The 23,884-nt window shown below is 35.6% G+C and overlaps 1 protein-coding gene across 1 annotated transcript in view; it reads right to left on the bottom strand.

Annotated features, from left to right (window-relative positions):
- Positions 1–690: 690 nt before the first annotated feature.
- Positions 691–23,884, bottom strand: part of ACADM (acyl-CoA dehydrogenase medium chain) — a 30,721-nt gene continuing 7,527 nt past the window's right edge. Inside the window, exons 7-12 of the mRNA XM_046645391.1 lie at positions 18,866–18,996; positions 16,238–16,346; positions 12,024–12,164; positions 11,157–11,252; positions 3,448–3,696; positions 691–1,707 (exon numbers count right to left, since the gene is read on the bottom strand). Of these exons, the coding sequence (XP_046501347.1) occupies positions 1,636–1,707; positions 3,448–3,696; positions 11,157–11,252; positions 12,024–12,164; positions 16,238–16,346; positions 18,866–18,996 (798 nt within the window). The 3' untranslated portion in view covers positions 691–1,635. The remainder of the gene's footprint in view (positions 1,708–3,447; positions 3,697–11,156; positions 11,253–12,023; positions 12,165–16,237; positions 16,347–18,865; positions 18,997–23,884) is intronic.

The raw sequence follows: 23,884 nt of genomic DNA, 5'->3' as shown, positions 1-23,884 counted from the left end.
GGACTTCTAGCCTCCAGAACTGTAAGAAAATAAATTTCTGTTGTTTAAACCATTCAGTTTGTGGCATTTTGTTAGGGCATCCCTAGCTGACCAATACAGGTGGGAACTCTCAGCCCCACCCTTGACCACTGGGGAAGAGAGGGGAGCTAAAGATTCTCTGTAAAAATTCTTGAACAGTGAGATTCAGGAGCTTCCAGGTTGGTGAACACATTGAGGTACTGAGAGGGTAGTGCATTGGGAGGTGTGGAAACTCTGTCTCCCCCCATACCTTGCCCTATATGTCTCTTCCATTTGGCTGTTCCTTAGTTGTATCCTGTATAATAAACCAGTAAGTGTAAGTAAAGTGTTTTTCTTGAGTTCTGTGAGCAATTCTACCAAATTATCAGACCTGAGGGCAGGGTCATGGGAATACTTGAATTTGTGGCCAAACTGGACAGAAGTGTAGGTAGCCTGGGGACCCAGGACTTGTGACTGGTGTCTGAAGTGAGGGTAGTCTTCTAAGACTGAGCCATTAAACCTGTGGAGTCTGAGGCGAACTATTCTGGTTAGTGTCAGAACAGGACTGAACTATAGATGCCCAGTTAGTATCAGAATTGGAAAATCACAAGTGGTGTCAGAAACACCATTTAGTATAACATATTTTAGCAGTATTTGATGTTTAGAATTACAAAGAAATATTAAATTCACAAATTCTGGTTCTTACATTATTTTATATTTATATTTTCTGAGGTATCACAATATAATCTAATGAAAAACAGGCAGGTAACTTTATACAGTTCAAAATCAAAACGTGACTTTTTTTCCATTATAGTAAATAAATCAAGTATACACTATTGGATGAAGTACTAAAACTCCCTGGAAAGAATACAAACAGATACACTGATAAGCACTGAACAGATCATTATATTTAAGTTTCTTTGTAGAACGCAGGTACATGAATGATATTGTGTTCAACAGACCAAAGGCTACCCAGAGGCCAATAGAGTAATAAAAGTAATTTAAGGCAAATTTTATTGATTTATATTAAATAAGGCAAATGAAATGCAGGCTCAGAATTAAACAAGTAACTTTTCAAGTAATTCTGGTCACTGTATAATAGAAGAATATGAAAATCAAAATTTTTTACTATTACTGTACAAAACTAAAAACAAACGCTTTCCAAATTGTAGTAAAATGAACTCCTCTAATACAATACCATTAAGTATTCAAAGTCACTGGCAAGTTATCTGATAGCATCCAAATCCTATAGTATTTTCTCAATGTAAATTTTGGAACATTCTGAATATTTTTATAAGCCTGATTTTCTGTCATTGGAAAAAATACTGAAATTCCACGGAATTTCTTTAAGAGATCAAAATAATAAAACGTATTTTTTTAGGTTAATGCAATTCAAGTACAGTGGTACTAAGGAAAACATGTAATTTTAATGAAACCAAATCTATTTTAGAAAAAGCAAGTCATAAAGTTAAGCAAAAATAGAAAACTATTAGAATCAGTTGCATAGGTTTAGTGTAAAAGTTCTTATTTTAAACTTTCACAGGAAAACACCTTAGAGCCCTTTCTCTTTTCTGGAGCTTAAATAGCGGATCATGTTCTAATTACTCAACAATTAATCATGTTTCTATAGCAACCTCATTAATTTTTATACTTCTCAATGTGTTCACGGGCTATAATAAGCCTTTGAATTTGTGCTGTACCTTCATAAATCTGCAAGAAAAAAATGCACATGTTAAATATCTTCACTACATAAGTATTTTTTATTTACTCAACGTTTTGGAAATCGTATAAGTTCCACTGTAATGCCAAACTGGATCAAACCATATACAGTCATGTACTGCATAACATTTCGGTCAATAACAGACCTCATATGGTCCCATAAGATTAGTACCATGTAGCCTAGCTATGTAGTAGGCTATACCATCTATGTTTATGTAAAAACACTCTATGATGTTTGCACAACGAAGAAATCACCTATCAACACATTTCTCAGAACATAACCCCACTGTTAAGTGAATGCATGACTGTATAGGCTCTGTGGTCTACAGTGATACCAAAACCTTATTTTGTGAAACCCATGAAAATATATAATTCTCTAAAGATTAGTTAAAATTATTATAAAAAGTTATTTACCAAAATTTTGGAGGAGAGTCTTAAAAAATCAGAGGATATTAACATTTCAGAAAGTTTGTGAAATCTAAAGTTTAATGTTGCTAAAATATTACCCAACTTTTCTGAACTGTTTTTAGCTAGTTGTCACCTTCAGTCATTTTCTATTCTTACTCTTAAACCTGACTTTTCTCTTGCTGCCTGAGGAACAGAGGTGCCAAAGAAAAAAGATGTTGGAAAGATGTGATTTTATTCACTTAGATATTTCCAGTAGCCAGCCCTCACTTTTATTGTAAACTTCTAACCCTAGAGATTTGTTAATTCATCTTCTCACATGGCAGAGAAAAATTAAATGGTTTATGATAATTATAGGCTCTAGGAGAGGGAGAGTATCACCAGATAAACCTGTAACTTTGGATAAAGCACAAATTCTGGTCCTCAGTTTTTTCATGTCTAAACTGAGGGGGCTGCGTGCGCTATGTCTAAATTTCCTTCTTGATAGAGAATTCTATGATTCTACCTTTCAATTTTAAATGACCGGATTTGTCAAATAATTTACTATGGGTAGAGAGAAACAAGGGAAAAGATACTGAGGAGCATGGGTTATAATTACTTAAGCTACATGTGGAGAACATATGCATTTTAATCTTACTTACTAGTATCTCTAAGTATTTTTAACCACAAATTTAATTTAGAAGACAGAGTTATGTATCTATATCATTCTCCTCATGTTGGTTTTTACTCCCAAATACGGTTTCAATCCCAGAGTTGTCAGGCAAGATTCAAAATGAAATAATTTAATTAATTTTAAATGATATGTATACTTTTAGGAGAGCAAAGGGTGGGTTGCAGTTAGTTAGGATGTGATGACTCGAAGGCTCATGCAGACATACTGCACATGGGTACCATTTACTTTTTTTTTTTCTGCTTTATCTCCCCAAATCCCCCCTGGTACATAGTTGCATATCTTAGTTGTAGGTCCTTCTAGTTGTGGCATGTGGGATGCCACCTCAGTGTGGCCTGACGAGCAGTGTCATGTCCGTACCCAGGATCCGAACCAGCGAACCCCTGGGCCGCCGCAGCAGAATGCAAGAACTTAACCACTCGGCCACGGGGCCGGCCCCATGGGTACCATTTACTTTGTTAGCCTATGCTCTCTTAAGGCATATACTTAAAGATAACCTTCTTTGTGTTAATCACTTCTAAAAACTTTGGCTCACAGCCATCGATGAGAGTCATTTATTATTCCTAATGACATAAAATCCCTAAATAACGGGAAATCTACTGTGTCATTTACGAACATTATGTTCCCTAAAGAACAAAAATCATTTTTAACCTTACCTGAAAGATCTTGGCATCTCTCATTAGTTTTTCTACAGGATATTCCGTATTAAATCCATTGCCTCCGAAAATCTGCACAGCATCAGTAGCTAACTGATTTGCAATATCTCCAGCAAATGCCTTTGCAATAGAGGCATAATAGGTATTTCGGCGACCACAATCAATCTCCCAAGCTGCTCTCTGGTAACTCAATCTAGCTAGTTCAACTTTCATTGCCATTTCAGCCAGCAGAAATGATACTCCTTGGTGCTGGAATTAAAAAGAAAAAAGTTTAAGGATATCTATTGACTAATTTAAAAGTTTTCCCCTGGAATATTTTAAAAACTTTTAAAACTAATTTTAGACTCAAAAAGTTACACTCTGCTTCTTCCGATGTTAACATATTACAAAACCATAGTATAATGATTAAGGACAGGACATTAACATTGTACAACAGTATCAACTACAATATACTTCATTCACATTTGGCCAAGTTTTCCACTAATGTCCTTTTTCTGTTGAAGGATCGCATCCAGGATTCCAATTGAATTTATTTGTTATATCCCAGGCTATTAGCATTCCTCAGTCTTTCCTTATCTTTCATGATTTTGGTACTTTTGAAGAATACTGACTGGTTATTTTTTGTAGAACATCCCTCAATTTGGTTTTGTCTGATGTTTTCTCAGGACTGGAAGGTTATGCATTATAGTATATTGTTATCATTGTTCTATTCTTATTAGTTATTGTTGTTAATCTCTTACTATGCCTAATTTATAAATGAAACTTTATCAGAGGTATGTATGTACAAGGAAAAACATAGTATATATAGAGTTCTGTACTATCCATGGTTTCAGGCATCCACTGGGGGTCTTGGGACATATCCCCCATGCATAACAGGGGACTACTATATAGAGCAAAATGTTCACTGTAATTTCTCTGGACAATGGTATTATGGATGAGTTTTATTACTTAATTATACTTGTATCATATAAATTATTCTACAATAAACATGAAATGGAACATAAGCTGTAAAATATACATTAAAAGAAGTCCTATAGGCATTCAGAAACAAGAATACTAAGATGATTAGAAAGGTGCTTTGTGGGGGGCCAGCCCGGTGGCACAGTGGTTAAGTTCGCATGTTCCGCTTCTCAGTGGCCCGGGGTTTAGCGGTTCGGATCCCGGATGTGGACAGGGCACCACTTGGCATGCCATGCTGTGGTAGGCATCCCACATATAAAGTAGAGGAAGATGGGCATGGATGTTAGCTCAGGGTACCAGGCTTCCTCAGCAAAAAGAGGAGGACTGGCAGTAGTTAGCTCAGGGCTAATCTTCCTCAAAAAAAATAAATAAATAAAGGTGCTTTGTGTAGTAGGCAACATCAAAATGGGTTTTGAAGACTAAAAGGGTATAAAAACCAGACTTTCAAAGACTGTGCATGGACTAATATGAAGCAAAGTTCACAGAAAATAAAAAAAAAAACTGAGCTGTTCCATTTCATATATTTGCTATATTTAGTAACATAAACCTGGTCACACTACTTTAGAACGTGACAAGTTGCTTGAGATTGGTATGGTAATTAAATCTTAGAGGAGGCATTATTAAGCAATGTGAATAATTTCTACGTGGAACAAGGAAAGTAAAATCCTTATTTCTGCCTGCCTGAACTATGCCCATTCTTCTAAGCCAGTGATTCTTTCAAGATTTTGTTTTAGTTTTCACTATATTTTTGGAATAGGTTAATACATCCACTAGTTCAAAGTTCATGTTTTCCTCCTACTTCTCTCTATCATCCCTGCCGTTCCCCACCCCATTTAGTTCCCCTTCCTGGAGGTAACCAGGTTAACAGTTGGTTTCTCATCCTTCCAGAGATATTATATACATATATAAGCAATAAGCAAATACATCTATAGTCTCTCCCTTTTTTACGTATATGCTAGCTGACCATGTTGATGGCTCTTCATTTTGCTTTTCTTACTTATCAATAAATCTGAGCACTTTCTATATCAATACAGTCATCCCTCAGTATCAGTGGGGGATTGGTTCCAGGACCCCCACCCCCACCCCCATTCCCCACCTCAAGGATACCAAAATCCATGGATGCTCAAGTCCCTTATAGAAAATGGCATAGTATTTGTATATAACCTATGCACATCCTCTCATATACTTTAAATCATCTCTAGATTACCTATAATACCTAATACAATGTAAATGCTATGTAAATAGTTGTTATACTGTACTGTTTAGGGAATAATGACAAGAAAAAAAAGTCTGTACATGTTCAGTACAGATGTAACCATCGTAGACCTTAGATCCACAGTTAGTTGAACCTGCAGATGCAGAACTTATTGATACAGAGGGCTGATTGTACATAAAGAACTTCTTTATACTTTGTTATAGCTGCAAAGTATCCCACTATATGGATGATCAACATTTTGGTTGTTTCTACACAATGCTGAAAGTACATATGTCATACCACACATATGGCAGTATATCTGAAAGATAAATATCATGAAATATAGCTGTAGGATAACCACTGCAATGTAGCCCAAAGGTGGGTACTTTTGATATATATTTCCAAAATGTGGTTCATAAAAGTTACATTTATTTCACCAGATAAACCTGGTATAAGATGCCCATGCTTCTCTTGAGGGATTTTTATTTAAAAATCTGGGGTGGTGCCCAGTTTATGGTTTTTCAGTTTTTTTATGTTTTTTGGTGAGAAAGATTCACTCTGAGCTAACATCTGTTGCCAATTTGCTCGTTGTTGTTTATTTTGCTTGAAGAAGATTAACTCTGAGCTGACATCAGTGCCAGTCCTACTCTATTTTGTATGTGGGTCACTGCCACAGCATCGCTGGACAAGTGGTGTAGGTCTGTGCCCAAAATCCAAACCCATGAACCCAGACCGCTGACATGGAGCATGCCAGACTTAATCACTACACCACAGGGCCAGCCCCAGTTTATGTGTTTTTAACCAACATTCCCAATGAGTCTCATCCAGTTGCTTTTCAGCCCATGCTTTGAGAAACTCTATTCTAAACCCAGCTCAGATTCCCTGTAACACATCTAGCCCATGATAGTCTCTCTCCTTTTGGTTTCTATAAGCCTATCTGTAGCTTTCATTTGGGGACTTAATCTTATATTGTTCTATATTGTTTCTTAATATTTATTTTATGATATGTATCATATCTCCACAGTAAAATTAAACGTTCCTGGGGGCAGAGACTAATCAAACTTCTATCCCTGGAAATAGCACATGTTGTGTACAAAAAAGACGGACTCTTAAATAAGGGACTACTTGGGTTCAAATCTTGGTTCCATTGTTTATTAAGTGGGCCTAATGTTTTTAAATACAATTCATGAGACTAATAAAACCTACTCTACAGTATTGTGAGGATTAAATGAGTTAACACATGTAAAGCACTTAGAATGGTGCCTCGAACAGAGAAAGCATTCAATTATTAGTATTTTAATATAAAAGGTGTTTAATAACTATTTGTTGAATGAGTAAAATAGAAGTTCAGAGTGAAAACACATCCTAAGTGCTAGGAGTATAAAGGCTCCCAAAACAGAAATTCACTGCTTATATGGAGCATACATTCCAGAGAGGGAGTAAGGAGAGACAATAAACAACCACATACATGATATACTCTTGGCTAGTGCTAAGAGCTATGTGGAAAAAGAAACAGGATTACTATATAGTGTTGGAGGTGTTTTTTCATAGAGCGATCAGGGGTAGATTTTTTAGTGAGATGAACAAGGAAGTGGATCTTTGCAGGGAAGAGTAAAGGTAAAGACAAGAGCAAAAAGCCAGTGTGGCTGACAGAAGACCACTGTAAGAACTCTGGATTTTATTTGTTTTTGATTTTGTTTTTTGAGGAAGATTAGCCCTGAGCTAACTGCTGCCAATCCTCCTCTTTTTGCTGAGGAAGACTGGACCTGAGCTAAGATCTGTGCCCATCTTCCTCTACATTATATGTGGGATGCCTGCCACAGCATGGCTTGCCAAGAGGTGCCATGTCCGCACCAGGGATCCGAACCGGCGAACCCCAGGCTGCCGAAGTGGAAGTGCGCACTTAACTGCTGCGCCATGGGGCTGGCCCCAGGACTCTGGATTTTAATCTGAGTGTGATGAGAAGATACTAGAATTCTGAACATAAAATAGCTAAGGAAGAAGGAGATTTCTTCATAAGTATATCTCATTTCAGTCTCAAGTCTCAAATAGCATTTTTCCCATCAAGAAATGGAAATCATACGGAAAAGTTACTGCTAATAAGCAATAATAATCAATACAAATAGAAGTTATTCTTAACAGATTCTTTCACACCATCCCACACCACTGCAGTTTCACCCAAATGGAGGGTTTTGACAAGACAAAGGAGCAGGCAATTACTGCCATTAAGAGGTTTTATCATCCAGTAATCTGTTATCAGTGTTCCTACTTTTACTCATTGGTAAGGAAAAGTACCATCCCCTGTTTTCGGCAGCTTTCTATACCACATCAAGTTAAGCAATATGAGGATAAGTAGCAGACGTAGCATTCACTTAAAGAGAAGTGAGGATAACAATAATCATCATCATGGTACTGAATTGGAAATAATTAGACTACCACTCTATACTGCCTCTTAAAGCAAAACAAAACCAAAAAAAACCCTCTCTATTGTTCCTTTTGGGAGATAACAGACCAAAGCTGAATATAAATCAGCATCTTAGTATTTCCTTTGTTTAGCCTAGAAAGAAGAGGACTAATGGTGAGGGATCCTGGAATTACAAACATGCTCACCACATTACTAAGAAAAAGTAATTATAGTAAAGGATAATTTTATCATTTTGGACTGTATGGAAAAAATACTCTAGCTAGATGCTTTATGAAGTCAGGTCAAAAAATGATCACTGAGTCGGAGAGCAGTGGTGTCATATGCCTCCAGCATAAAATACAGCCGATGCACTCAGAAAATAAGAATAAGAAACAGAGAAATGATAGATATAGAATGAGAAATAACTAAGAACTGTGCAAAGGCTGGTTATTCTGGGAGTGAGAAAAAAAGGCAGGTATATTGCAATATAGTTTTCTTTTAGAAAGTAATTAAGTCCTAATGTGTTAATTTATTATTTCAATTTTAAATGGAAGAAAATAAAGTAGACTACATAGAATGTCATAGATGAGTCCGGAATATTGACTGATACGGACAGAAATCAATGTATATGGTACTAAACTAAGCTTTACACAAATAAATGAAAAAAAACACACACTGTATACTTACCATTTTACATTCCCTCCCACATTCATACCATATCCACACCTAATACAAAATTCAAATATTTTAGATTTTTTAGCTTCAAATTTCTATATGAAAACATAAGTGTGTGATATTTCCCTGTATAATTCCTAGTATCAGTCATGAAATGGCTAAACAGTTATTAAAGTGTCGACGCCCAGTATGAAGTGACTTTTCTGATTCATAATGTTATATATAGGGAACACAGACTCTAGCAGATTGGAGTTGCAAAGAGTACAGAAGGGGTAGGGGCACCTGGCAAAAGGGTGACAGGGAATTATGACCTCCCACCACTATACCTATTAATTAAAAATATAGGCAGCCAGCATTTTGTAGAGTAATTAAGAGGGAAGCAAATCTTCAGGAGAAATCAAATGATAAAACCCTGTATTTTGAGTAAGTAGTAAGCAAAGACTAAGACCCTTCTATACTTAATAATAAGGGCCAGGAGACAAAAATATCCTAGTCCAGATGCTAAGAATACAGAAAAGAATCTTCAGAGCCTGTAAGAAAGGGAACAAAAGAAGATTCCATATTAAGTTGAAGAGAGCCAAAAGAGCTAAGAGTTACCATCATATACTTGCTGACGAGGGCCAGTAAATAATTACAGATCTGCACTGAATAATATTTATAGTTGTTATTTATGATTAAGCTAAACTAGTATTTAATAATATACTTTTTACTAACCTGTATATATGTAGTTCTGGCAACATGAATGAGCTAACATAGACCCTTCTTTTTGGCTCAAACACAAAGAAATGCTTAAAAAGAAAAGAGCTCAAAGGAAAGAAGCAAATCTCCATGAGCTTCCAAGAAGGAATTTAAATCCCAAGTGAAAAGAAATGATGGGATAGGAGCTGGAGTTTTAAAGAACACACAAGAACAGGAGTCTTGGACGTGAGCATGAACAAGATGAGGGGCTGAAACTGACACTCCCCACATACGGGAACTTCTCATTCCAAAGAGGGAACTAAAAGTCTCTGCTCATCAGGGCAGGAAGGCCGCAATGAAGCTTATCACTGGCCCAGGACTCTGTCAGGGAGGTTGAAAAAAAAGAAATGAGTCTCTTATTAAAGTGTGGAATCAATGTGTATAGCCGCTGTGGGTCAGGATTCCCCAAGTGGAGAAATTAATGTAAAAAAAGTTCTTAGAATAGTGAAACCTCTGGAGTACCTGATATAAGTATAAAAGCCAATCTCTAGGATGCTTCCACAACACACTGAAAAAAAATACCGGCTGCAGACATGCTTACAAACAAAAATTGAGAGGAAATAATTGGCCACAATAGAGAGAGAAGATGCAACAGACTGAAAGGTTAGCACTTGAGATAACAGAAAAAATTTGAAAGGGACTATAAATGAAGTATTTTTATGTAATTAGGAAATAAAGGGAGAAAGACAAGCTATGTTGAAAAACCAGGACACCATAAAAGAAGGAGGGGTGGAATTGAAAAAGAACTGGATACAAATTCTAGAAATGAAAAGTCATTTAAAAAAATTCAACAGATGGATTAAGTAGAAGATTAGGCACAGGATCAAAGAACTGGAAAGCAGCCTGAGAAAACTATCCAGAATACAGCACAGAGAGATAAATGATGAAACTGAGATTAAAGGGCGCAGAGCAATATTAATCCAGGTTGATCTGTGGATCAGTGCCAGTCCACAAACTGTTACTGGTTCATGGTATAGAAAGTGACAGCAAGCATTTAGAAACTTCTATAACAGTTTGATATTGTTGTGAGTCTTACATTTTACAAAAATAACAGTCCACAATGGATTGGAAATTAAAAACAAACTGATGTTTTACCACAGATGGTTTGAGAATCACTGACACATGGGGATAGAAATAGGGGGTGTTCACTGTACAATGTATAGCAAGTTACAGAAGGAGAATATGGATAATTTGAAGCATCAATATTTGAAGAGATAAGAGTTAAAAATTTCCCTGGAAATTCATGGAAGACATGACTCTTTAGTACTAAAATTATTTGATGCTCAAGAAGATATGGGGAGAAACATGAATTAAGAGCATGAAATAGAGTCTTGGATCTGTGACTTATAAATTGTGTGACTTTGGACAAATTATTTAATTTCTCTGAGCCCCGGTTTCCTGATCTTTAATGGAGATTATAGTACTACTGAAACAAGGGCACTCCTGGGAGAATTAGATAATATACTTAAAATGTGTAGCACAGTGTCAGGCACTCAACAGGCACTCAATTACTACTGGCTGGTTTTTCTTCTTCTTAATAACATAATCCCGAGTGGACAATACTTAGAGGCAGAGTCTACAGAAAACCTATTCTTGAAACCCACCCTGAGAGATCACATTATCTTCTTCTCTCAAAGCAGAAGTAAATTAATTTATACTTAAAAGATAATTTTCAAATATTTAGATGAAAATGAATGTTTTTACATTTGAAGAAAGCAAATGCAGTATTAAAATTACCTCTACAAGCAGTTTTCCAAAAGTTTTCCTCTCCAGGGCATACTTGGTAGCTTCATCCAAAGCTCTTTGTGCTAGTCCCACAGCACCAGCTGCTACCTAGTTTTTCAACATTTCACAAAGCAAAAGTTCATGTTGTCTTTAAAACACACAGTAATGGATATTTGCCTAAAATTATAAATTAAGGATTATACAAAGAGGAGAAGAGCTATAGGTTAAGGCAAGAATAGAATGAAGGGAGGAGGGGGTACAGGCACTTAAATTTATATTATTTATGAATTAAAGATTAATGGAAGGCATTTGTGAGGCACAGGATCACAGCCTAGAGACAAGTCATTCCTTCTCCTTAACAAAGGAAAGCTTCTTAGGGGAAACATTTTTTTTTTTTTTTTTAAGGATGATTAGCCCTGAGCTAATATCTGTGCCAGTCTTCCTGTGTTTTGTATGTGAGTTACCACCACAGCATGCATGGCTGACAAGTCCATGCTCAGGATCCGAACCTGTGAACCTGGGCCCCCAAACTTAACCTCTAAGCCATGGGGCAGGTGTGAGGTGGGAAACATTCTTAATGAGTGAGGGAAGAGGCAGTGAGAACGTATCAGCAGGAATGGTTAAATTAAGTGTGAATTGCCTCTCCGTAAATCTAGCAGCGACTACAGTAGTTTTTTATTTGCTAAAATACTTTCTCTAACAGGCAGCAGGAGAGTTGAAGAATTCTAAAAAAATAAAGAAAAATACAATCTCTCTATCCTTAATAAAAGCAGCAGATATTTAAAAAGAATATACACACCAATCATATAATGTTAAAATAAAATCATTCAATGTAATAAATGAAAGATCCTATAAAGATTACCAAGTCATATTACTTACTGGAGGTCTGGTTTTATCAAAACTTCCCATTGCAATTTTGAAACCAGCTCCCTCACCAATTAAAACATTTTCCTTAGGCACTTTCACATCTTCAAAGACAATTCCTCTTGTATCTGAACATCGCTGGCCCATATTTAATTCCTGATAAGGAAAACGATATATATTAAGCAACATTTTGAGCTAGCATGAGTTTTTGCTGTAACCACTGTTTTACGACTCTGCAATTGTCTAACACAGGAGTCGACAAACTATGGCCTGCAATGCCTGTTTCGTAAAGAAAGCTCTGTTGGAATACACTCACACCTACTCTACCTGTCATCTATGGCTGCTTTCTTGATACAATGGCAGAAAAGAGTAGTTGTGACAGAGACCATATGGTCCTCAAAGTCTAAAATATTTAGCGTCTGGATCTAAAAAGAATTTGTCAACCCCTAGTCTAAAACAATGTTTCACAAACTTTGAAACCAGCACTAGTCTGAAGATCTACATGTACATACTACCTACAAAGACAAATTTTATTAGATGTTTGAAGGCTTTTTTACCATGCCAGGAAAAACATTAAGCAAATGTAATCTGATCTGGGACGGTTTAATTTTAGCTTACCTAATAGAGCTAGCAAAATAATATAATGAGCAAAAGCTGAATTTGTGTTTTTCTCCAACTCTTTCTTAAAATTAGGTTTACTGAGGTAGAATTTACATATAGAGAAATTCACCCTTTTTACATATACTTTTGTAATAGTTTTGACAAATGTATACGTGTATAGCCACTGCCACAATCAAGATACAGATTTCGGCACCTCAAAAAAGTTCCCCTCTTACGCCTTTGTAGTCAATTCTCTTACTCTATTTTCAGGCCCAAGCAATTACTAATCTGATTTCTGTCCATAGTTTTTCCTTTTGTAGAACGTCATATACCTGGAATAATAAAGCCAGGCTTTTGTGTCTGACTTTTCACTTAGTACTTTTGAGATTCATCCATGTTGCTGCTGACCAGTAATTCATTTCTTTTACTGCTGAGTAGTATTCCACTACATGGGGGTACCATATATCCATTATCCATTCACCAGTGGATGGACATTCCCCAACCCCCACCCCATTTAGCAATCATAAATAAAGGTGCTATAAACATTCGTTTATAGGTCTTTGTTTTCATTTCTCTTGGATAAATATCTAGGAGTGCTGGGTATGTGGTAACTGTATGTTTAACTTTATAAGAAACTGCTAAAGTAGCTATATTCCCTCAATTTTTTGTTATAAAAATTTTCAAACCAACAGAAGAGTTTCAACAGTAGTATAATGAATACCTATATACCCTTTACCCAGATTCACCAACTGTCAACATTTTGCCACATTTGTTTTATTTCTCTGTGTGTGTAACTATAGCATTATTTGCTGTATTATTTGAGAGGAAGTTGCAGACATTGTAACTCTTCTCCTTAAGGAAAAGAAATTTTTTGCTCCCATTTTTAATAAGCAGGCTGAGAAGCAAAGGCAATGGGAAGAGAGAGCAGTAAACGAATTCTTCAATTTGTTTGCTTTAATATTAACAGTCTGCTTCCAGGTTTGAAGAACTGGTGACAATAATACATAGTTTGACTCAGAAGGAAACCAACATCTCTTTATTTTGTCTTTATAAGTTGATAAACTCTAGTACGTTAGACCCTCACTCAGATATAATCAGAAAACACTGTTTACAAAAACACTACTCTGTTTCCCAGTGGTGGTGTTCAGGGCAGGCTGTCCCAAGATGCGCCACTCTGGGAACAGATTATTTCCAAGCTGAAGACAATAAAGGCTCAGAAGACTCAGGAAGAATATCTGGCCTTCCCCCAAATTGGCTAAGAGTTTAAGATAGAAGGCCTGATCCAGGAAGGAGCTAACACCACGAGGTAACTATAGTATAATGTAAAATAGGTGTGTTAAAAAAATGCACCAACAAGCCATCTCATGAAAATTCTGTCTCTTGGGCCACATTCTCTATAGGTGGTGCAATAAACCATTATCTAAGAACCATTTGATTTTCCATCTCCATGTGAATTGCCTTCCTCCCCTCTGAAGTCCCAAACCACTACCCCCAACATCCTCCTTTATGTTTGGCTGAGATGATACTTAAGGGGACAACTTTGGCCAGTGTGGCGAGTTGCTCAGTTTTCCTGGGTTTCTCCCATGTAGACATGTTGTTAAACTTTGTTTTATTTTCTCCTGCTCACCTGCCTTTCTAATTATTTGAGCAGCCATAAGAACCTTAAGGGAAAGGTGAGGGGGGAATTCTCCCTCTTCCTCTATACAAGACTCACCTCAAACACCACAACAGTCAAAACCAAAATGCTTCCTGGACTCATTTCAAGCCATATAATTTCTAAACACAAAATATCTTGAAAAGCATGAATTTCACAAATTTGTAATAAACGTCCGTATATTTCCAAAAAAGATTGAAGGAGTTAAGTTTAAATATAGACAATATAACTATGCTCCCCAAGGGCAGGGATTTTTGTCTGTTTTGAACCATTAACGTATCCCTGATACCTAGAATAGTACCTAGCAGATAGTATGAACTAAATAATAAATATTTATTGAATTAGAGATTTTTTTAAAGTGAGAAAATTGGGAAAAAAAATGAAATTAGAAACATCAAGATAAAATCAGAAGTGGGTTTACTACTGAAAAAAGTATAAGCTTTTAGGTCCTTTACACTTTCTAGAGATGGCCATAAATTTGGCCCTGAGTTTTCTAGCAACTATCCCTAAAAAGGAAACATGAATAAAACATAAATAAACCAATTGCTTGGAAGAAGCACAACCATTCTTAGTACTTATATTTTGTTATATACAACAATGTTGTCATAGTCATATTTGTAAAGTGCAATCTATCCTTCATATCTACTCTTAAAAAGAAAATAAAGAATGACAGTGTCAGAAACTGCATTGGGCAAGTTCCCAGGACACCTCAGTACTGATCTCAACTCTGCCTCTCAGTATGTCACCTTGAGTGAATCACACTTGGCTCTGTTTCAATATTCAGCAGACAGACTGAAATAAATAATGTGTAGGGTGTCTTCCACCTTCAATATTCTACGACCTAAAAGAGAGGTTACCCCTCGTATATACTGTAGCAACATGCTTCCATTTTAAAGAAGCTTGGGTACAACAGAAAGATTCTCATGACTTAAGAAAACAAGATTCTACAAACAGACAGGACTAGTTAGAAGTTTTCCTAACTTGCTCCATTCAAATTAGCCTTTCGGGTTCAGGTTATGCCACCTTTACTCTAATATCTGACCAGATAATGCACCTTTCCTCATCTGGGAGGAAAAATATATATTGATGTAACGTTTAGTAATCTTAGTTAAGTAACTTCTATAATTTCTCCTTTGCCTTAGATATAGACATCATCTGATCATTAATAGGTTTTCTTTTTTACAAATCCATTTTGCAAAGAAGAGTTTTACAGCTGTAAAATTCAGTCTCTTCTTCCTATTCTCAGTTATAATCTTAAACCATGCTTCACTAGCTCTCACTAGGACTACTTTAATGACTTCATTTCATTTCTTTCTTTCTTTGATTTGTTAAATTTTAAACTCTTTTTCTCTTTAGTCTACTTCAAATGCTACTGCTAAATTATCTCCACACATTCAGATAACAACCCTTTTCAAGTATGTTAAATTACCTTTTCCTATTTAAATAAAATTTTTCTTGCCTTCCTACATTCAATAGGCTCTTTGCCATTTCCACACATTTCTCAGGCACAGATTTTTCTCTTAGTGTTGTTGATTACCTTGAGTAATCAATTTATGTCACATTGTTTTAATCCATAGAATGGGCATAATGCCACTTACCCTACCTGAAAGGTTGCTGTGAGGAAAGAAAAAGAGCGGGAAAGCCTTTGAAGTAACTAAAACTCTTTTACTGGGCAGGCCATAGGAATGACAGTTTGATTTCTGCTTCATCATCCCTCACTATTGTTATCAGCATTCTCCATAGACTGGCACCACGAATGGCCACTCTCAAATAATGATCTGAAATGACTATTCTCAACTTAAAATCTTCAGCAATATACAGACTATTTCACATAATAACATCAAAACACAACTTTATTTTTATTTCAATTTAATACAAACAAAATGTTTTCAGTAAAGGAAACATAATAGTAATTTTGAAATTCACAGTTAAAATAATATTTGAGGGTTTCATCACTGATAAATATACACTTTACCTTTCTTCCAATCTGTACTCCTGGGGTATCTGCTTCCACAATAAACCCAGTAAAGGCTTTATTAGCAGGAGCCTTAGGATCCAGATCAGTACGAGCCAACAAAAAATACCTAATATATATATGATGATAAAGATAATGACATCAGCAGATAATTCATGGTGACTGCTATCTCAGTTAATCCTCCCAACAATCTGAGTTATTATTACCCTCATTTTACAGATGAGGAAATGAAGAATCAGAGGTTTAAAAGCTTGCCAAGGGGCCAGCCCAGTGGTGCAGCAGTTAAGTTCACACATTCCGCTTTGGCAGCCCAGCGTTCGCTGGTTCAGATCCCAGGTACCGACATGGCACTGCTTGGCAAGCCATGCTGTGGTAGGCGTCCCACATATAAAGTAGAGGAACATGGGCACGGATGTTAGCTCAGGGCCAGTCTTCCTCAGCAAAAAGAGGAGGATTGGCAGCAGTTAGTTCAGAGCTAATCTTCCTCAAAAAAAAAAGGTAATGTAAAATAAAAGGAAAGTATGTGCATGTTGGAAGTGGCACTTTTTCTTTCTCAAAACTAGTTTAATTCTTTAAGGAACAAGCTATCTGGAAAAGGAGGGCAAATAGGGCTGGCTGTGAAAAAGAGTAATATGAGATAGAGATCCCTATGTTCTGACTACTGTCCTCTTTATACAGCAAAATCAGTGTTTTTGTTACAGCTGAATTACTATGAATATTTGCTGGGTATTCCTTCCAGATGAATTTTTCCTAGAAAGATTTTAAAATGAAACATCAGGAAAAAAGGCCAAATATCCATGTAATCCATGTTCTACCTAGCCTGGTATAGGAAAATTTTTAAAAAATTCCTTAAACAACAAATTTATTTTCTATGCTTAAAACTAATAAATTATCATTCATTCTACAGTTTTACTTAATAGTAAAAAATAGTAAAAATTGTTTTCTAGTTTCATATATTACCTAATTTGTCTTACTACACGAAGAGCTATATTTAATGAGTTTTTAAAATTATGAAAACTTCTAACTGCATTCTTAAATTTCTCTCCACTTGTCAAATTTTAATCATTTCTTCACTTTTTTATCACTTGCTGATATTATGATGACTTACTTAAAGAAAATGATATAGCACTCCATAATACTGGACACTTATAAAGGGACTGATAGACAGGTGTGCAATTAATGACTTCCTGGTAGGCTTATTCCCAGGAACAATGCTTCACTTGCCAGAAAACTGCACTGCAGAGCACATATACATACTGAATCAAAATCTGTGCAGACAAGGAAAGAGACCCCATTTAGTTCACTATTTCAGTTATCAGAAAGTCCTTCTTCTAGGAAGTCTCTATTTATATACTTGCAGTGCTGGGTAAATACGTTATTTTCCATGACAACTTTACACACACTGGACAGCACTGTTGTTGGAAAGCTTGTCCCTACGTTCACCTATATTCTACATTTTTCTAACTTTCACCCATTAATTCTAAACTGTCTTCCTGAAGCAAACGTACAAGCCTGCTCTTCTTTCTGTATGACATGATTTAAAAAATTTCAAAATTCTTCCAAAATAACCAAACCTAATTCCTTTACTCTTCATAGGACATGTTTTCTAGGCTCCTCCTAATGCAAGACACTTCTTTCTGAATTGATTCCATTTTGTCAACGCATGTCTTAAAACGTGTTGCCTAGAACAGCTACCATTATTTCCCTCTTGTTTGATAGTATACTTCTACTACAGTCACGCATCACTTAAAGACGGGGAAACATCCTGAGAAACGTGGTGTTAGGCGATTCTGTCTGATGTGGGACCATCAAAGTGTACCTATACAAACCAAATGGTATAGTATAGCTTACTACACACTTAGGCTATATGATACTAATCTTATGGGACCACTGTCGTGGCTTGCTGTTGACTGAAACGTCACACAGCACACGAGTGTCCTATACTTCAGCCTGAAATTACGTAAGCTTCTTAAAGGCACATATATCACACTGTTGATTCTATTGAACCTATAGTTTCTTATTAATCTTTCTTCATCTTTTTCCACAAATAATGCTATCAAATATGTTTTTCTCCAACATTTTATATTTATATAAATGATTTTATGATCCTTTGTTGAACTTCACGTTATTTGGACCTATATATTTGGACCTTTTAGATTTTATTAAAGTTATATTCTGTCTTCTCTAAGAGATAATGTGAATTTTAAGACTGCCTTTGCTTATTGCTCAGAATCAGAGAAATGTGCTTTACTAGTGGCTTCCCTTTTTCCTCAGAGTCTTAGGGGGACGGTTCCAGGAGGTGCTGGTGTCGGGTATGGAGAGAGGAAAGAGTAAGCCCAGTTGATAGAGCTCTAGCTTTCCTAACCAGAGTCAACCAGAGCAGGTGTTTCTGTTTTATTTAATTTTACAAATTAAACTTCTTAGAGTTAATTTGAAGAAATAGTTCAGGGCTTAAAAATAATTTTTGAAAATCACTGAACTATTTTGATGATCTTTTATGGACCTTCCAGTTCCATGAATAAACTTATCTTAATTGTGATGGTTTAATAATGAAGGAAAGAAGAGAGGGGAGATTCTGAATATCAAGTAATTAAGATGCAATATACAGAGATGTTTTAAACAACATACCAATTAGCTTTTCCTCCATTGGTTATCCACATCTTCTGACCATTAATAATATATTCATCTCCTTTCTTTTCTGCTTTGGTCTTTATACCAGCTACATCAGAACCTGCTCCAGGTTCTGTTACACAGTAGGCCTTGAATATACAGAAAGAAGAGAAAAAATTTAAATGTTAATTATTAAATTATGAACGTTTAGAACCAGGAGTGTATTTTATTTTTTAATCTAGTATTTTAAGTATTTTAAAAACACCTGAAAATAAAATATTCTTAGAGAATCAAATAAGCTACTCAAATGTAAAAACATTTAATATATAATTTAAAACTAGGTGTAGTATACCAATAAACCATATTGAAAATTAAAATGTTAGATATCTTCAACCAAGTTAAATTCTATTTCACACGTACTCATTCATTCAAACATTTACTGAGTATCTACTACGTACCAGGTTATGAATGAGGAGAAGGGAAAGCCAGAGATGAAAAACACCCTGTCCTCAAGATTTTCACAATGTAACAGTGGAGATCAATCCTATATTGTAATTATATATGTAAGTAAGTCATACACAATGAGCTTGAGAAACTAGCTTAGCTTTAGGGTGTTAAAGAAAGCTTCCCAGCGGTGATGTTTAAATTAAGTCTCAAAAAAGAAAAAGGAATTCTTTGGGGGTACGGAAAAGGAAGAATAACATATGCAATGATACTGAGATAAGAAGCAGGGTTACTGTGTTTGTAATACAAAAGTACCAGAGTTCCATAACATGTAAACTCTGTGCATCGAAGGGAATGGTACGGAATGAGTCTGGAAAGAGAAGGAAACCGATGACCAAGAACCCTTAAAAATCACACTAAGAAGTTAAAATTTTATCTGGTAACAAGAGGGGAGTCTCTTTAGGCTCTTAAACAGAGGAGTGACAAGATGTAAGCAGTAATGGATAAAGGGGATGGTGGAAGGTAAGCACTAGATAGTTAAAGTTCATTCAAGCTTACTTACCGACAGGTACTGTAGCTACAAGGCCTGAAGACACAAGTTTCTTCCCCTTAAGGCACTCATAGTCCAAAACAGTTCATTTTAATTAAAAGTAAGGGTACACAGGACATTAGAAATGATTACTTAGACCTGGAGGGGGTGAGGATGATGAGTGGTAAGGAGAGTGAAAAGAAGAGTAATAAGTAAAATTCACTGGAAGAGGTTAAGTTTTGAAGGATACATGAGTGAGGCAAGCAGATCAAAGGCACGGCAGGATGAAACGGCAGCTGCACAGGGGAAGGTACCAGCAGTTCAGCACTGGAGCGTAAAGTGTGAAACTGAGAGCCCCCCAGAGGCTAAAGAGGCAGGCAGGGGCCTGGTCACGGAGGCTGAGGAACACGCCATGCTCAGGAGGGCATACTTTTATGCTTTCAACTAAATTTCACTCAACAGTTACTCTGGGGCCACGGAACCATAAGGAGTCAAGTACATGGGCTTCAGGGGAATCCAGAACCCCTTAGAATGCAAAAGTGAGGAGCAGGTGCATTTTTCTGAGGAAGTCAGATTCTAAAATGGGCTCACAAACTAAAAAATATGTTAGATACCATTGCCATAGATGAAATGGAACCACTCAATGTTTTTGTAAATGCAGGAGAGTGGCACAGTTAGATTTGCATTTTTTAATTATTACAAAGTATAAAGGATAGTTATTAAGGGGAGATAACAACAACAACAACCTCTCACTATCTTCCAGGTGCTTTTCTAAGTGCTTGACTCATTTAAACCTCACAATAACCTCTATGAAATAGGCACTGGCATCGACATTTTAAAAATAAGGAAACTGAGGCACAGTGAGGTTAAATAATTTGCCCAAGTTCACAGAGCTAGTAAGTGGCAGAAGTAACTACATAAGACTCGACTTAGGGACAAAACTCAGGAGGCTTTGCAATAACACAGGGGAAGAAATAAAGATTCAACTAAGACAGAAGCGAGAGAAGGGAAGAAGAGAAGATGGAGTTGAGAACTGTGGTGTGTAATCCACAAGACATGATGTTGGGGAGATAAAGAGGATGGTATGATGACTCAATATTGTGGTTTAGGCAACTTCCAATAAGGGATAATATAGAAGAGAAGCAGTTCTAAAGAGTGGGGAGAAAATCCTTTGGTTTAGGACACATTTACTTAAAGGTATTTAAGTCTTCCCAAGAAGAAACGTCTAACAAACACTGTAAAAATAAAACCAGAAAGAAAAATAATACCCTACAAGACATGCTTTGAGGTTCAAATAATTACTAATGGTGGACTATAAAATTGGCTCTATGTATCCTACATTCCAAAACCAAAAAATACTAGTTATAAGCATAACTTGTAAGTTATAAGCATGAACTGCCCATAAGCTGAAGTCTGGCATAGAGCAGGCAACTTATATATTGAGTAAATTAATGAATGAACAGCAGTTAAAGAGAAAGTTTCCCCTGGTCATTAGGTATCAAAGAAATTTCTTGAATATATTTTTGCAAAAGGGACACTATGTGAAGATATTCCTATAAAAATGTAAACATTTTGTTTTATCTTTACTATATCCCTTTTAGATATTATGCTATTTTCAGAAGAGATTTTGAGGTTAAGTGACTATGTAAGATCACACTGCTATTATATGGCTGAGCTAAGACTTGAAGCCAGGTCTTGGGACCCACATCCAGTGTTGTTCCAGTAACATTCCAGCTACTTCCTAGCTCCACTGGAAATGCACAGTTTTATGACAAGAGGTTTTTTTCACCATTATTAGGCTTTTTACAGAGACTTCTGGGTTCTAAGATCATGTCTGGACAAATGAGTTTACTGAATGTCTTGCCCATAACAAGCTCGTCCTAATAATCTAATACTTATTTCTAATTGTTTAATACTACATATATTTCACATACATACTTTTAAAAGATTTAACCTAATCTTTAAAGAATGAAATATGGTTTCTAATTTACTATTTTAATATTTTATATATATATCTGCAATAATATAATTAGTTTTGATTTTAGGAAACTTTTTGGCACTAAATGGTATTAAAAAATAACTATAGGGGTCAGCCTGGTAGTATAGTAGTTAAGTTCACACACACTGCTTTGGTGGCCTGGGGTCCATGGGTTCAGATCCTGGGGCAGACCTACACACCTCTCATCAAGCCATGCTGTGGTGGCGTCCACATACAAAATAAAGGAAGACTGGCACAGATGTTACCTCAGGGACAATCTTCCTCAAGCAAAAAGAGGAAGATTGGCAACAGATGTTCTAGCGCAGGGCCAATCTTCCTCACCAAAAAAAAAAAAAAAAAACCACACAGCATAGCGTGATCCTATGTGTGTATGGTGATGGATAAAAACTAGACTATTGGTGATGAAAACAATGCAATCTATACAAAAACTGAAATATAAAATAATGTACACCTGAAATTTACACGATGTTAAAAGCCAATATGACCTCAATAAAAATTATAACAACAATTATAGTGTAGACCATATGTCTCTCTGTACTCGCTTCCTGAGTCAGAGTATACTTGACCACATGATCTGGTAAAAGATTAAGTCTTATGAATATACAATAACAATATATCTATACGGTAAAGTTAAATCCAAAAACTTCTATCAACTTTTTCTGTATTGATTTTTACCATGATATTATTTTTAAAAGCAAAAGTCTTAAGGAATTTAAATATTCAATAATAGGGAGTAGTGACATAATTTACATTACATCCATGAGATAGCATATTATAAAGTAATAATAGCAGTGTTTAAAAAGAAGTAGAGCATAAGAAAATGCTCACGATGTTAAAAAGGATATAAAACTGCATACATAATATGACCTTAATTGTTAAAAATATATTTATATGTATTTAAAAATCAGATAGAAAATACAATAAGATAGTAATACCAGTTAACTTCATATCTGAGGGATTACAGACATTTTTGTTCTTCATACCTTTCTAAATCTTCTATACTATTTTTACAATCAGAAAAGTTAAAAAATATTGTTTTTTAAGAAGTTTAAGTAAAATAACATTGCATGAGGTATAATTTTACACATATTTATCAGGAGTCAAATAAGTAACTGATCTCAATGTAAATTAATCAAGACTTACAATTAATATACCTACTGACTATTTTCACTTTCACCCTTGGCTTCATATTTTGAGTACATCTATTGCTTTTGTGCACTAGAAGGGGAAAATGTATAGTAAACCTTTATTAATTCAGAAGTTAGAATAACTTAGGGACTACAGTGAATGTATTTTTACATATACTGAAGGTATTAATAATAAACAAAACTGCCAAAGAGATCTTTAAAATACTCAAACTACTTTTAAAGACTCTAATGTTTTAGAAATACCTATTTATAACTAATAAGATAATTACAAATATCCTTATCAGTGTATTAGGTAGGTTCTCCTAAGTATCTCTATGCTACAATTTTTAAGCCTATTTCTAATATTATATATATTACAGGAAAAGAATCTAGATGTTATACACAATTCTTAGACAATGTTGAGAATTAACCTACTACACTCTTATTTGTTGGAAAAAATTACCAATTAACTAGGAAATATGTAAAAACGTCTTTATTAACCAGTTTGCCTGAAATTTAGGTACCTAAAGTAAATAAAAAACATTTGTTTTCAAATATTACATTCTATTCTTTCAGACCAATTTTCACAATTAGCTCAAAACTAATAATAATTTACTATAGTTCAGTATCACAGTAACAACCTAAACTGAAATCTGTTCTACTAATAAACAAAAGCAAAACTCCTTATGTAAAACACTTTCAGAATAGAACCTTAGTATGTGTGGAAGGGTATTTGTGTATCTTTTTTTTTAGGAAAATTAGCTAACATCTGCTCCCTATCCTCCTCTTTTTGCTGAGGAAGACTGGCCCTGAGCTAATATCTGTGCCCATCTTCCTCTACTTTATTATGTGTGACGCCTACCACAGCATGGCTTGCCAAGTGGTGCCATGTCCACACCCAGGATCTGAACCGGCGAACCCCAGGCCGCCGAAGCGGA

The sequence above is a fragment of the Equus quagga genome, chromosome 18, assembly GCF_021613505.1.
Source record: "Equus quagga isolate Etosha38 chromosome 18, UCLA_HA_Equagga_1.0, whole genome shotgun sequence".
Taxonomy (NCBI): Eukaryota; Metazoa; Chordata; class Mammalia; order Perissodactyla; family Equidae; genus Equus; species Equus quagga.
Note: the sequence above shows the minus strand (reverse complement) of the source record. Positions and strands in the feature narration are given on the sequence as shown.